Source organism: Culex quinquefasciatus, chromosome 1 (assembly GCF_015732765.1).
Source record: "Culex quinquefasciatus strain JHB chromosome 1, VPISU_Cqui_1.0_pri_paternal, whole genome shotgun sequence".
In the NCBI taxonomy this organism is placed as follows: domain Eukaryota; kingdom Metazoa; phylum Arthropoda; class Insecta; order Diptera; family Culicidae; genus Culex; species Culex quinquefasciatus.
Window position 1 is genome coordinate 82,536,167 of NC_051861.1, and position 16,685 is coordinate 82,552,851.

At 35.9% G+C, this 16,685-nt stretch overlaps 1 protein-coding gene across 1 annotated transcript in view; it reads right to left on the bottom strand.

Annotated features, from left to right (window-relative positions):
* LOC6052745 (eye-specific diacylglycerol kinase) overlaps window positions 1–16,685 on the bottom strand; it is a 106,423-nt gene that overhangs the window by 12,305 nt on the left and 77,433 nt on the right. Inside the window, 8 exon segments of the mRNA XM_038249192.1 lie at window positions 4,946–5,009; window positions 7,064–7,111; window positions 13,648–13,771; window positions 13,845–14,180; window positions 14,460–14,683; window positions 14,759–15,052; window positions 15,126–15,318; window positions 16,028–16,238. Coding sequence (XP_038105120.1) covers window positions 4,946–5,009; window positions 7,064–7,111; window positions 13,648–13,771; window positions 13,845–14,180; window positions 14,460–14,683; window positions 14,759–15,052; window positions 15,126–15,318; window positions 16,028–16,238 — 1,494 coding nt within the window.

The window sequence follows — 16,685 nt, forward strand, 5'->3', positions numbered from 1 at the left end:
AAGACTTTTGGTGCGCTGTAAAAAAAATGAAATCTTAGTGAAATTGTCGGATTTTTTCAACATTTTTTAAATTCAAAAACTTAGCCCAAAAAACTGCTTATTTTGGTATTTTTCAATTGTAAAACTTGACTTAAAAAATCAAAAACGCTCCTTGAATGGACCCCTCCAAAACCCAAGGAAACTCACCGAAAGTTATCAAAACTAAAAACTGTGGTTCGCTGGAAAAGGGATGAGCTGTTGCTGCATTTACTGCGCGCGAAAAGTTGAAATTTATCGCACTTTCAAGTGGGTTTCAGCATACTTTCTCCCCCCCCCCTTCCCCCCATCCCCTCGTCTTTCTTTTGTGTGAACCCACTCGGAATAAGTCCCAAAAGTGTGTTATTTGAATTAACTTTGCGCCCAAAAGCTGTCAAAATGGCTGTTCTCCCCTAATTCCGAGGATCAGCCTTTTGCTTGGTTTCAACGAACGGGACCGCGCGAAAAACTTGTTGAACGTTGAATTTGTGCGCTGGGTGTAGTTAAATTAGGGAAACTTTTGGGGAAGAAAATCGTGACTTTCCGGGAACAAAGTGGGAGTTTGGCCAAGTTTTCCGCAGAATGAACCAGGAGCCCGAAAGAATCTGGGGGGGAAACGATAAATTTTATGAAGTGGCGACTGCTGCTGCTGCGACCTAATGGCATTTATTACGTGTTTAATGTTTGGTGTTTCATAAAGAATGACGGATGGTGGGGATAAAACTTGGCCGAAAGTGCACAAAGCTTTCAACAGTTAAAGTTTCAATGGGGGTGCATGCTTTTGAAAGGAGTGTTGATAAGACTCTTTAAAAGAGTGTTCTTTAAAAAGTGACCTTATTTCAGTTGCATTGCGTTTAATGATGATTTAGCAATGCCATTGGAAGCAGTTCTTTTTAGAGACACCGACTTTGTGCGAAATTTTATAAACAATCCAAACATTAGAAAATGGCAAATTTAAGATTTTTAAATATATTTTAAATTATTGTTATCAAAAAGAACAGCAATCGAATTCTTTTTGTTTTTCTTATTTGGATGAAACATTGTCCATGCATTCCACATGTAAAAAGAAACCATTTTGCTGCATTTGCTGTCCCATACAAGTCTCCATACATTTGCAGCCTCGAATACAAAATGGGTAGAGAATATTCGAAAATCTGTATTTTGACAAGAAATTTGTTGATCGATTTTGATGAAGTCTTCGTTATAGCACTTTTCTTGAAAAAGTACTATTGAGCAATTCTCTACCAAAACCGGAAATGGATTTTATTTGTATTTTTTGATTTGGCTCAAATTTTGTGGGGGCCTTCCCTATGACCAAATATGCTATTTTGCGTCATTGGTTCACCCATACAAGTCTCCATACAATTTTGGCTGCTTTCCATACAAAAATGGTATGTAAATATTCAAACAGTTGTAACTTTTGAGTGAATTTTCTGATCAATTTGGTGTCTTCGGCAAAGTTGTAGGTATTGTTGAGGACTTTTGAGAAAAAAATAGGTACACGGAAAAAAATTTTTAGGATTTTTTTATCAACTTTTTTTCACTAAAACTCAATTTCCCAAAATACGTATTTTTTGATTTCTGAGATTTTTTGATATGTTTTAGGGGACAAAAATCCGCAACTTTTGAGCCATATTTCGCTAAAATCAAACTTTCGGCGGCTATAGCTTGAAAACGGAGCCCTTTATCAAAAAATCTGTAAAGTACTTTTCGATTGCAAATTCAATTTTGCATTAAAAAATAATGTCAAATTTGTTTTTGCATGAAATTTCGATTTTTTCCAAAAATCACTATTTTTTCAAAAATTCATAACTCGGCGGCAGATTTTTTGACCATGTTTCTCTATGGCTCAAAAGTTGCGGATTTTTGTCCCCTAAAACATATAAAAAATCTCGAAAATAAAAAAATACGTATTTTAGGAAATTGAGTTTTAGTGAAAAAAAGTTGATAAAAAAATCTGCAATTTTTTTTCCGTGTACCTATTTTTTCTCAAAAGTCCTCAACAATACCTACAACTTTGCTGAATACACCAAATTGATCAGAAAATTCACTCAAAAGTTACAGCTGTTTGAATATTTACATACCATTTTTGTATGGACAGCAGCCAAAATTGTATGGAGACTTGTATGGGTGAACCAATGACGCAAAATAGCTTATTTGGTCATAAGGAAGGACCCCACAAAGTTTAAGTCAAATAAAAAAATACAAAAAATAAAAATGGTCGAAATCGGCCGATTTCGTAGAGAGTTGCTCTATTGTTAAATTTTCTGCATTTTTCAATTGTTTTTCAACAAAATTAATAATTTCAACTTTTGAAAAACAAGAGTAACCTTTTTCCAAAATGTTATAAAATATTTCGGAGATTTAATGTCGAAATTTATTGGAAATTTTCTGAGCCTTTCAAAATTACTTTTTTTGCCGGAGTGATTTTCTATAATGCATTTTTTAATTGGAGTAGCAGTTCTCTACAATTTCACATTTTTTTTCTTGATTATTTTTATTTTGATGAAACTTAGTCCTTGCATTCCCTGTGTCAAAAGAAGCATTTTTGCATCATCAGTTTTTCCATACAAAACTCCATACAATTTTGAGAGTTGGTCATACAAAATCGTTTTTTCATTTCATTTTTTTTATTAGCTAAAGTTGAATCCCCAACATACGTATTTTTTTAATTTTCATTTTTTATATGATTTGGGAGACTAAAAAGACATCATCTAGGAAATAGTTCGTGATGGTGCAAAATATGGTTACAGAGATGTGATTTTTGAAAAAAGTTTTTTTTTTGGAAAAAATGAAAACCTGCATAAAAAAATAATAAAAATAAGTTTTTTAAGCAAAATTTGCAATCGAAAATTACTATTTTTTTATTTAAATAATAATAAAATTTCCCACAATTTTTCTGAAACTAGGAGGGACAGTAAGTTTCTGATTTTATTAAGTGTCACCTAATTGGCATGTAATTTTTAACTAACGATATTTCGAAAACTAAAGGTCCTATTGCTATTCAAAAAATCAAATAATTCGCTCTACAGCATTGCTTTGGCGTTCTCGATTGCGAGATTCCTAAACGAAACTAGGTGTCGAAGGCTCGATTGTTGAGGGCAATTGCAAACCTCTTTTTACATCTTAGCTTATCTCCATCCACCCCGGGATTCGAACTGACGACCTTTGGATTGTTAGTCCAACTGCCTACCAGCGACTCCACCGAGGTAGGACCCAGGGAGACGACTCCTACACCTGGATTGAGCTAAAGACCTCTAGGTTAGACCGGGGCCAACATTTACTTCCCCGTCCGACGGAAGGCGTGATCAGACAAAATCAGATTCTTTGGACATAGAGAATGCATAGATGCAATGCAAAGTTTCATCCAAATAAAAAAATTACAAAGAAAAGTCGTTTTGCGAAATCATAGAGGACAAATCATTGCAAAAAATGAACATCTTTCGAAAAAAATTCGTTTGAAAACGGTGCACTCTTTAAAAAATTATTCATTTTCGTTTGAAAGTTTGGTTTTGCATCTATAAGGAATTTTAGATATTTTTTTTGGGACCATTGATAATATTTTATGTTTTTGCAAAATATACATTTTGTTATAGTTGATGTACAGTCACCCCACATATTTGGAACACCCACAAATTCGTAACACTTTTCATGCCAAAAGTAGCTTTTCTGTCGACCTTACTATTTTTAGAACCTTCATTTGGACATTATCTTGCTATTTCACTAGTAAAAGTAGGACTTTTTGAACAAAAAACTTCATTCCAAGACTATTTTGTCCATAGCAGCAAAACACTGCCTCCAAATGGCTTGTTTCATAATTGTGGGATGTTATTGTGCCTCCCACAATTGTGGAACACCTAAATTTAACTGATATTTTCACAAAAAAAGATTTCAAACCATGTATAAAACATCACTAAGCTTGAGTTTCATTGGTTTCAGTGTGTGAAGTCATTATTTGGTAATAAATATATACTGCTGGAGAGATCCAAAGTTTGTTTACATTCGTAAGGAAAAAGTGTTCCGAATTTGTGGATTTCAAGTAATTCTTCAAAAACTTCATATAAAAGTTAAAATTTGCAGATGTTCGATACAGCATTCGAAAGATCGCAAGAAAAGCTTTCAAATCAAGGTAAAAGCGAATCATTTAGTTCAATTATCGATTTGCTATGATTTTTTGAACATTGGCCGATCTGGAAACCGTTTCAAATATGTGGGATGACTGTACCAGATTTTGCACTGTCCGAAACTCTAGCGCAAAAGATACCTTTTCAGTTCATTAATTCTTATTTAACTTTCAGTAATGAGAAATGATAAAAAATCAAAGTCAAAATAAAATTCATTTTTTTTATGCGCGTACGTATCTTTTTCTACAAAAGTTCTGACGCCAATTGATCAAAAAATTCTCTCAATGTTACAAAAAAGAAGATATTTTCGATTACAAATTTGATTTTGCATATAAAAACTAAATTTAGCAAATTTTCTTTCTTTTTGTTTGATACTCATTTATTTTGAAAAAATGTGTTTTAAGTTCCCGATCATTAAACAACTGTCACCTCGTAGACAAAGCAACTGAAATTCCACCCTTTTGGCCGAACCCGACCGCAGGTTACATTACTTCAGGTTGGCCAAACGTCCCAAAACCCATAATTAATTAAATTTCCTTCACCTGGCAATTTGCATAACCCAAAATGATACCGCAAATCCGCCCAGCTGCTAAGCAGCTTCTTTACAGGAATAACGCAATTTAATGCTTCCCCTTTTGAAAAGTAGGTACACTGAACAAAAATAACTGTTTTGAAAAATATTGATTTTTGCGAAGAAGATTTTTCCAACCAAAATTTTGTACATTTCATAGAAAAGATTTATTTAACCGTGTTTCCACGTCTTCCCTCCTTAAAAAGCTTAAGAATGTAGTAGAAATGTTACTCACCATCACGAGATCGCCCGTTTTGGCCGCCTTAATTATCGCGTCCGTCGTCTTCTCCAGCAGATTGCTGTGTACGGTGGCCAAGGTTCCGAGAGTTGTCCAAATAGGGTTGGCCGATGGTCACATTTTGGGTTGAGACGACGACGCAGCGACGAAGAACGGAGAAAGGAAAGAAAATTTGAGTAAATTAATTTGAGTGTGTACCTTTTTGGTCCGTGTTTACGAGCAGCGTTTTTTTTCTTTACGACGACAATTACAGTTTTTGAGTGTAACATTGAGAAAGGGAGACATAATAATTTTATAAAGCTGAAAAAAGTAATTGAAAACTGAGAAACATTATCAAGAGGTTTTAGCAAACAACTTTTAACGATTTTGAAACTATTTATAACAATTATTCAAAAGACCCTTTCACATTGTGACACTCGAATCATAGCAACCAGCGAAATGTACACCGAGAGAAAAAAAAGCAGTACAGATTATGCTAAAACAATTAAGAGTAGCAAAGTTGCTAGAAAAGACACACACAAACACGGACATAAATCATGCTTTTTGGTTTGTTACATCCTTTTCCGGAGGTGAAAATTCAACGTGGCACAGACACACGTGATATACGACACCTTAATTATTAAAGTGACGAGATTAGAAAACGGGAAGCTAATTCAAAAGGACGCAACACGGGGAGGGAGGATCTAGCGTAAATGTAAACAAATTAAGGGACGGGGAGTCAACAAGAAGAACGCCTAAATAATAGACATAATTTAGTAGATTTATACAGGTGACACGACCGGTTACGGAGACAAGAATATTTATTAAAGGTATCAAGGTAAACTGACGATTTGAGATAATAGTGTTGTGTGCCTGAATAAACAAATTTTGATTTGAAAGCTGAAACACTGATGGAAATCTTACTGAAGAAATTATTTACGCATACCAAATTTGACCCCTTTTTAGAAACGCTATCAAATTTAAATTCTTTACCAAAAAATGCAAAAAAGTTGAACTTAAATACAGGGAAAATTTTCGAAACATGTTCCGATTTTTGAAATACGCCATTTTGAAAGCATACCACAGGCAACCTAACCTAGCAAAAACACATCCCCCGGCTTTCTTGATGCAATCGAATGCTGTTTACTTTCTGCAACAAATCGGCTAATTAGACAGGTTCTAAATGTGGATCGTTTATGAGCAATGTTCGCAACTCAAGCCTACTGCGATGCGATTCGGTCCAACTTTTCCGCGGAATCTAATTACAATTGGATGTCAACTTTTGGATGTGTGTTTCTCGCTAGTAATGGCAGGTTAGGATTTGGTTTTAGTCGATAATGTGATTGGATGTTTGGCGCCGTGTCAATTAATTAGCGGGCGTGCCGTGTACTGCGTGATTGAGGGATGGTTTCGAGTGGATTTGATTTAATTTTGTTAACATGACGGTTTTCAAAGTTCATCAGCTGTTTTGGGTGTAAACTTCATTGAGTTGTTGGACAATGGGTTACTGATTTGTCTTAGTTTCGATCATTTTGCAATGTCTTAAACTTTTTGAAAAGTATAATTTTATTCGTTTGATTCTGCGAGTGACTTATTTTTTTCTTTTCAAATGAAAAAATAAGTGTCATTATATTAATTTGCAAAAAAAAAACATGATCATTTATTATTACACTCAAACCCCAATGGTTTGACATCAACTTTTGTCAAATGAACGGGGTCACTTTTTAGTTTGACACCCCTTTTATACGGAGTTCACACACACACACTACCAAATTCGAATAACAGCGCTTAGGACATATTGTAAACTAACCCGAGAAATCATTTTTATGTTTCTTTTGTACAATTTTGAGCAGTAAAAACAGGGTACACAGGACACAGGATTATTTTTCTCCCTGAAATATTTATTTCACTCTCTAATTTTGTTCACTCTTTTATTTTCTAGGCCTTGAAGCAACAGCACACATGTGAAGACACATTGATGGTACCTAAATGAATACACACCACACAAAATAAGGATGTTTTTTTGCACTAGCCTACAAAATAAATTGACACTGAACGCGCTCCAGAAACTAGCCAACATCAAAACAACGTAAATCGTAACGAATCCCCCCCGTTTGTGTTGTTATAAATTTTCACCTGAATCCGAAGGCATCTTCATTCAACCCGAACAATCGCTCGTGGAAGCTGATTTTTCAAAGATTGATTTTGTTGTGATAGTGGTTGTGATAGTAGTAGTAGTAGTGGTTGGGATTTGCGTGCAAAAAATTGAAGAATTTCAATAAAATTAACAGTAAATAGAAAAAAATGAGTAGGTATGAGAATTAGTGTTTTCTAAAGGTCGATCCGGAATTGAATAGATGTTGACTTAAAAAGTTACAACTGCCAAGCACCAGGTGAGTGAAAGACGACGATTCGCCTTTTGCCAGCTGTATTTTGCATTATATTTTCAGTTTGATGCCAGCCGTATCTGGGTTCATTGAATAGCAGCACCAGAAGAACATCAGAAGGACACGTGGTTGCTTTGAAGTTTGTTGTTGCCACCGACCGATGGGAAGAATAAAAAAATACGGTGAAGAAGAAGAAGAAGAGGGCTTTGGACTTGAGTTGGTATGCAAACATCATTTAAATTTCCATTTAATGAAGAGCAAACATGACACGTGGAGCAGATAAAGGTGGCTGGCAGACAGGTAAGGCAGGCCGGCAGAGTCGTCTTTCGTTATTCACCTGATGCTATTGCTGCTAAAGCTACTGCTGCTGAATAATGCACGAGAGTGAGTGAGACGGGGAGATAACACTGGCTCTTTTCAGATTGGTATTTGCGCTTTTCCATGGATGCGATTCTATGCAGAACTTTGAAGAAAAGTGTGAAAAATTAAGTAAATTCCAAATAAAATTATTGAACAATAAATCAAGCTAAAAATGAAAATTATCCATTGCCTGCTCGCAAAGTTGAACGGGATATACTGTTTATTTACTCGGTTTACTCCTAGTCATTGGCACAATTACATTGTTTTGCTTAAAATGATTTTTATGTGCAAATATTCCTGCAATTTTCAGTTACGCCATTTGGTAATCTAAAATTGGCGACAACGATACAATATCGTCAGCTGTGTGCTATCTTGTACCATAGACCATTTTGGTCGAAAATGAGTTAATGATGACGTTTTGCTAAAATTAACAAACACTTCAAGATGTTTTAACCCGATTTTGGAAACTCGCTTCCGTTTCCCGGATATCGCAATACACACTTGTGACATAGACCAATTTATCATCAACATGATCGTGCACACTTGTGACACGTCATACATGTTGTTGGAAAATGTGGAAAATTTTTCTTGTTTTTCACAAATTTATGTACACACATACTTTCTGAAGGCAATGCAACCTTTTGTTTATGAAAATATACTGATTAAGTCGATTAAACCATTGATTTGAGCTTATTTTAGTTTGTATGGGAATTCTGTGCACACTTGTGACACGTAGTACAATTTTACTTTCGAAACACACTTGTGACACGTGCTTTTCAGATTTTTGTTTACATAATTTACTGTATCTTTTAACTGGTGTAACCAAATTAGTTGAAACTTTGAGCGTTTGTTAAGCGATAGTATACGAACTGATTGCTTCAAAAAGTATGGCTCTATCATTCATAGTTTTGAAATTATTTACCAACAAACTTTAAAAATCGATTTTCTCGAAAGGTACGAAATGGTCGTTGTCACAAGATAGCACACAACTGATGGCCTATCTACAATCACTTAGCTTAGAATAATTAAGTAAAGTAAAACTTAGAAAATGTACACAACTTACGGCCGTCATCCACAATCAACTTAGAAAATTTGCTGGGCTGATATACGTTGCTATGCAGTTGTTTGTTTACCTCTGATATGGAAACGTCAACTTACCGTAGATTTTGAAATTTTCCAAACCATACGTCAAGTTTCTAATTTTATTCCTTTTCATTGTAGAAGATCAGATTCATTTCCATTGATTCAAACTCCTAAGCTAAGTGAAATTTTCTAAGTTAAGTGATTGTAGATAGGCCATGACGATATGTTGATTCGCTTTCAGAAAGTTCTACGGATCGATCTGAACATTCAATTTCAAATCAAAGAAGGCGCACGGAGAAAAAAAAGAGTTCCCATAAACGTGAACACCCGTTCATGAAATTGGGAACCACGAACAAAGTGTTGAAATTCCATGGTACGTTTTTGATTTTTTTGTCTTTTCTCCGTGCGTCTTTAAACGTCAAAAGAAATTGGTTTGGTGATCAAATTTTCTAAATCTGCACCGGTTTTGCTGAACGTATTGCCTTGTTTTGACCAAAAAGACGCATACTTTGATAAAAATTTAAAGTCCTAAAAAAACCAGGGATTGCCCTTAGTCGATGAGCGATAATTGTTCAAAATTAGTAAAAAATACGTTTCTGCAAAGGGAAAATTTCTTACTAGATTTTAAATAAACACAAACATCAACATTTCAAAAGGTAACTCAAAACAAACTCAAAGTCTTGGTCATTTAGAAATTGAATTTCTAGAAAAAAAAAACTAGAGCTTTTTTTTTTGAAAAGGTCCTATTAGCTATTTTGTTTCATATATTTTTAGGACCTTTTAAAAAAACTCTGGAACTGTTTTTTTTCCAACTTTTCAATTCAAATCATAGTAAAATTCAAAATGTTTTAAAATGATCTCAAGTGTTTGAAAGATAAAAACAAACTTTTTAAACTATGGCTATTTTTATTGAAAAATTCTTTTGTTTCTGATAGGTTATTGGTTATTGAAGAATTTCTTTTCGTTTCTCTCTCGATGCATAAACATATCCTTAAACATATATAAACCGACCAAATAAATCTTTTAGAAATTTAATACATTCTCATCGTAGCAGTTCTCTTAGATTTCGGTCATTCGACCTTTATTAATCCAACTGGAACGTTTTTGGTGCCTTCGGTATGCCCAAAGAAGCCATTTTGCATCATTAGTTTGTCCATATAATTTTTCATACAAATTTTACAGCTGTCCATACAAAAATGATATGTGAAAATTCAAAATGCTGTATCTTTTGATGGATTTTTTTGATCGATTTGGAGTCTTCGGCAAAGTTCGATTAAAAAAATCATAACTCATAAGTTGGCTTTTGATATCCTCAGTGGATATAACATATACCTATATAAAAAAATAAATAAAAATAGTGTTTTTTTGAAAATCAAGATTTAGTGACAAAAAGTTAAATAAAAAATCACCAATTTTTTTACCGTGTTTTACTTTTTCAGTGTAGTCCTTATCCATACCTACAACTTTGCCCAAGACACCAAATCGATCAAAAAATTCCCTCAAAAGATAAAGATTTTTAAATTTTCACATATAATTTTTGTATGGACAGCTGCCAAATTTGTATGGAATATTATATGGACAAACCTATATTGCAAAATGGCTCCTCAAAGGCACCAAAAAAGTTTCAGCCGGATAAAAAAAATACAAAATTAAAATTCTTAAAAAAGACCGATTTCGTAGCGAATTGTTCATCTGCAAAATTCAAATGTCATAATTATAAAGAGACACATTTTTGAAAATATTTGCAACGGCCTTGAGTATTTTTTTAATTAAAGAAATTGGAATCAACAAAAAAGCAAGTGTTATTTAGCAAACTTCAAATTTATGTTTAATTTTAGTCACTGCAAATTGTGGAGCATCAACACTTCCCGTCTTCCAAATCCCCTTCCTTGTCCCTGGTGCGCGGTGGAGATGGGAGCGGCCGGCAATGGACGGCTGTCATGGTGTTGAGAATCTGGTTCAGGTGGAGTTGGTTCTTTTCCCAGTTATCAATTCCTAGGCAACTTGGGCTTAGAAAATCATCACATAACATGGCGAAATCCAGTATGCAATCCGCTAAAATCACCGTCTCCTAGCGAAGCGAAGCGAATTTTAGTCACTGCAAATTGTATTTCATGTTTTGTCCCACCTTTCATAAATATCCTGAAATAATCATGTACTTATTTTGAAGAAGACAATTTCAAGCATTTTTTTCAGAAAAATGCTCGGTTTTTTTTTAAATTTTAAAATGAAGCAAAAATGGTCAAAAAATGTCTCGGCTAATCAAAAACATTTTTAAAAAGGATGTTTTTTTCTTTAATAAAGCTTTGTAAACTGCATCTAACTGAACATTATTGCAAAAGGAATGTCAATTACTATAAAATGGTCACTTCATCAAAAAATGTGTACTTTAATTTCTGATACCAAATTTTGAATTTTAAAAAGCCTTTTGAAATTCTGTTTGACACTATTTTAGAAAAAGTGATACATTATACACCTGTCTAGATGTTTTGCAATCATTAGCTTCTAAAATACTTAAGTATCGACGTCATTTTTTATACATTGGAATTTCATAAAAATTGAAAATATTTTTAATCCAGTCAATGCAATGCAGAAAAATGCGTTTTAGATTGTTTTCAGTTGATTTGAATTCTTTTTTCATTAAAATTTTGAAGTTTTTTGCAAAAAAATAAATATTTATAAATATAGTATTATAATTTTGAAGCTTTTTATCTTTTTTAATTATGTTTTTTTTAGGAAAACATGGATTTTTTTGAAAAAAATCAAAAATGTTGTCAAACAAAATTTCAAAAGGCATTTTAAAATTCAAAATTATCTATCAGAAATTAAAGTACGCATTTTTGGGGCATAACTGTAAATATGATTAAAGGTACGTTCAAAGTATATGTTGTTAAATATATATTTTAACTATTCAAGTTTTTTTTTGTCTTGTCCCATATTTCACAACTTAAGTTGTTTTTTTGCAAACTTCTCGTTACAAGTTGGTAGTTCTATCTAGTTGCAATAAATAAAGTTTTTTTATTCTTTCTTTCTGTACTAGTCCGTTATTCAATGTTCGAATTTATTTCAGTCCACTCAGATAATTTGCGTGGCCTACACAGCAAAAAAAGTTGAATTTTGGAACGATGAAAATTTGGCTGGTTGAATATTACCTGTTTTGCCTTCCTCACCTTACTGAGGAAAGGCTATGAAATCACTCGAAAACTGAACTTCTCAATTAAACCTCCTAGACCCACCTTCATGTATACCTATCGACTCAGAATCGAATTCTGAGCAAATGTCTGTGTGTGTGTGTAGGGATGTGGGTCTGTGCACCAAAAAATATGCACTCGATTATCTCAGCACTGGCTTAACCGATTTGGACCGTTTTGGTCTCATTTGATTCGTCTTGGGGTCCCATAAGTCCCTATTGAAAATTATGAAGTTTAGTAAAGTACTTCAAAAGTTATGCTAAAAAACGATTTTGACTAAAGTCCGGAAGATTGTAAAAAGGGTGGTTTTTGTAAGAAACCCCAGCATGTTATACATGTTTAGAAAGGTATTTAAAAGACCTTTCCAACGCGACCAATACATTGAAGATCTGACAACCCTATCAAAAGTTATTAGCAATTAAGTGTTATTTATGCACTTTTTGGAAGCCGGATCTCAGATATCACGATGGAAACGTTGTCCGGATCTATCATGCAACCCGTCGTTGAACAGGTAATCAAAGACCTTTCCAACGCGTCCAAAACATTGAAGATCTGACAACCCTATCAAAAGTTATAAGCACTTAAGAGTTATTTATACACTTTTTGGAGGCTAGTTCTCAGATATTTAGATGAAAACGTATTCCAAATATATCATGCGACCTATCTTTGGATAGGTAATTTAAAGATCTTCCCACGAGCGTGTCTATTTTGGATAGCATTACCCTTTGAATGAGAGGAAGGCACCAACCACCTAAGGGTGGATTAAGTAACGTTTTTTTTAGTAATATTACTCAACAAATATGTAAAAATGTGAACATGATGAATATTCATCAAAAACTGACGAATATTCACCAATTCCTGATGTAATATTACACATTTTTTTCGACACAAAATCTGTCACCATCATTTTTTTTTTCTGTGTAAGTTGTGGTAAAAATTTTGATTACAAAAAAAGTCTAAATGTAAAACCATCGGGGTCGATTTTAAGTTTGACGCCCCTTTTACCTGAAGCTCACACACGCACTGCAATATGTTTGTTCAAATAGTGTGTGTGATCTCCCTGTAAAAAATGACAGTTCGTCATTTTTCAGTTTGACTTTGTCAAACTATCGGGGTACAAACTGAAAAGTGACCAAATTCCGGGGTTTTAGTGTATTTGGTGTTGCACAAAAGGAAATGAAATTTACAAATTTGATGGCTTTCTTGTGACATAAGCTAAATTTAAGAAATTTGGCAAATGGTGGAATAATCATGTTGAAACATTATGAAGTGTGGGAATTGCATGTCCATTTTACTGTTGAAAAACATTGTCGAAGACCGCAAAACCATCCGACTTCAGAAATTCGTTGAATTCGTGTTAGTTTGAAAATATAAAAGTTTCAATTTTATGTATTGCACCAAAGATGCCAGACAATGTCGACTTCACCGAGAATCGCTCCATTCAGACGGCATCAATGGCACAAAAGTGCACGCAGAGAAAAGAGCCAGTGTGTTTATTTGAATAGAATTAGAGAGCAAACGACGTGTGCGGAGGTGGTTGAGGTGGTGAGAGATCTCGAGAGAGCTGCTATAAAAGTCGAATGAAGGTATGAATGCAAACCAGAGATGTATTCGAGATAAAAAATGTCATAGAAAAATACAAGTGCTAATAGAACTCTCTCTTTTGAGGTGAAGAGTCGCCTCTTTTGACACTTCTTACCTCTTGAAGTTGACTAGCTGGTCCAGACTCTGGCCATTGCCGAGCGTTCCACCCGTGGCGGGTCGATCATCCGCACCACGTGGACTGTCGTGCGACCCGTGTGAACCTTGCGAGCCCTGGGAACCTGCACGAAAAATTGAGAAAATTGTTTTTTAGAACCCCTTCAAATGTCCTTCCCCCAAAACCTTGCTACTCACTCTTTCTCGATGGAATGTCTACGGCCGGCGAAAGCGAATCCGAGGCGCTTCCCGAGCCCGGTCCCGACAATGACCGCTGGAAGAACTTGACACCGCCCGGCGACTGGGGCGTACCGTCCCGCGAGTCCCGATCGCTCGACTCGACGCTGCTCAGGTGGGACGGCAGGGCGGATAGTTGGCCACCGCCGCCGCTGCTGCCGTTTTCGTCCTCGGGCGTCTGGGGCAGGGTGGGACACTCCTGGTCCAGCACGAAGATGCAGTCGGTGGCGATGTCGGTGATGAAGTGGAGATTCTCTTGCGCCCGGTCCACCCGGAAGAAGCGCTCGGCCGTGCAGGCTGACGGAGGGAAGAGAAGCAATCGATTAGAAAATTAATGTTGAATGGGTAATAATAACCTAAAAGTGCTAGTCTTACAGAACAGAAGCGTGTATTGTTCTGACAGCAAATTAAAGTAGATGCGTGTTTATGTTTACATTGTGGACGGTTGAGAGTGAACGTTTGGGGCGGAAGTGCGAGTGTGATTGAGTTGTGCTGAAACCGGTGGACGGAGTCCGAATGCGACACTACACTTATCAAAATTAATTAAATTTTGATACAAATTTGGTTTCAACTCACAATCGATAAAGCACCAGTCCGGGGACAGTTTGGGCGCGTCCGGCTGCTCCTCGCAGTACCGATTGATGAGGACGCGCACCTGCTCCAGATCCGTCACGGGCACGTCCAGCGTGCCCAGATTGACGGCGGCCTGCTTGAGCAGCTCCTTGTCGTAGTGATTCTGCTCGTAGTCCGCCATCATGATCTTCAGCAGCGTTATGTTGAGAGATTCTTGCTTTTCTTGTCTATTTTGGGGCAAGGAAACAAAAGTTGAGGTTAGGATCGTTGAATTGTGGCTTCAGTCCATAACCAATACTTACAGCACGTTGGCCCTTCCGGGCTTTCGCTTCGCCAGCATCACAGCCTTGTTCAGCAGGGTCATCTCGATGAGGGACGGCTTCAGCTTGCACGCTTCGCCGTCCACCTGCATCGGGATCGTTTTCGACGTGACAATCTTCGCCGACTTGCACTGGGCGATGCACGTCCCGTGGCCACCGGCCTGCAGCAGCGGCAACTGGTACGTGGTCAGTCCGACCACCTCGATCATGCCGTCGTCGGTGGCCGGCTCGTACTGGCCACCGGACTTGTTCCACGGGTGGGTTCCACCGCCATAACTGAAATTGCAAAAAAAAAAAGAAATTGAGGTTAGAACAAATCCTCCTAGAAATATCGAGTCTTCAAACCCACCTTGGAATGTTGAGGAATACTATCGCGTGCACCTTGTGCTCCTTCAGCTTCGGCGTCAGGTCCTTGCCGTCGCACTCGAGCGTCACGAACTCGGCCAGGCCCTTCCACTTGCGCTTGAGCAGGTCCTTGCCGCCGGCCTGACCGTAGAACATCTTGTTCCGCAGCCGGGAGTTGAACTTTTCCGGGTGGGCCTCTGAGGAAATGAAAACAAGTGGTTAGCTATCTGTAAGGCATTAACTTTTTCAGAATATTATAGAATATATTTTTTTGGAAATTTTATGAGTTTTAAGATTTCTTAGAATGATAAGGATTTAAAAATTGAAGATGTTTTTAGAATTTGAAGATATTTGAAATCATAAAAATTTGAAGAATTTTAAATTTTTTAAGAATTTTAATTTTTTTAAGAATTTTAATTCTTTTAAGAATTTTAATTTTTTTTAGAATTTTTAGAATTTTAAGAATTTTAAGAATTTTAAGAATTTTAAGATTTTTAAGAATTTTAAGAATTTTAAGAATTTTAAGAATTTTAAGAATTTTAAGAATTTTAAGAATTTTAAGAATTTTAAGAATTTTAAGAATTTTAAGAATTTTAAGAATTTTAAGAATTTTAAGAATTTTAAGAATTTTAAGAATTTTAAGAATTTTAAGAATTTTAAGAATTTTAAGAGTTTTAAGAATTTTAAGAATTTTAAGAATTTTAAGAATTTTAAGAATTTTAAGAATTTTAAGAATTTTAAGAATTTTAAAAATTTTATAAATTTTAAGAATTTTAAGAATTTTAAACATTTTAAGAATTTTAAGAATTTTAAGAATTTTAAGAATTTTAAGAATTTTAAGAATTTTTAGAAGTTAGGTTAGGTAAAAGTAGTTGAGTTAGATTTTTGACATCAGGTTAGACTCACCTCTCGCCTCGTGAAACTCTAGTGCGATGTGGGCATCGACGCCCAGCGAGAAGTAGTTGTTGACCACGTTCAGCGGCAGGTTGTCCTTGCCGGGATCGGCGTTCTGTACGGACGGATTCGGCTCCACCTTGAGGTTCCACCGGTCCAGTAGCACCGTGTCCGAGTCACCGATGTTGTCCAGAATCTTTCCAATCGGTTCGTCCGTGTAGCCCTGCGGGGGAAAATAGAACAAGAAGAAGAGTCAGTATTCGATTTCGATTCCGATTCCGGCGTAATGACACGCGATGGCAAATTCAATTTGCCGTAAATAATCCGGGAATCGTTTGGCCTAACCGGGGGCTCTTTCCGCGTCTATAGAAGTGAGGACAAATTTCAAAATCAATTCCGATTCCGATTTCCTGTGGCAAACCAAACCGAGGAGGACGACAACATCAAAAACAATCACGTTTTCAATCAATTTATTTTTATCTCTTCAAATCAAATATTATTTTATTTCTATACATGCAGTGCGGGGAATTGGTACAGATGGGTGCTCCACCGTAGAGTACTTTCGGAAGAGGGCCCCTCGTGTGGCGCGGCCAAAGTTGCCTAGAGATTGAATGAGGAGTCGAATGGAGGGTGGTCGAATCAATGTAATGGGACATGTTGTAGCGTCTAA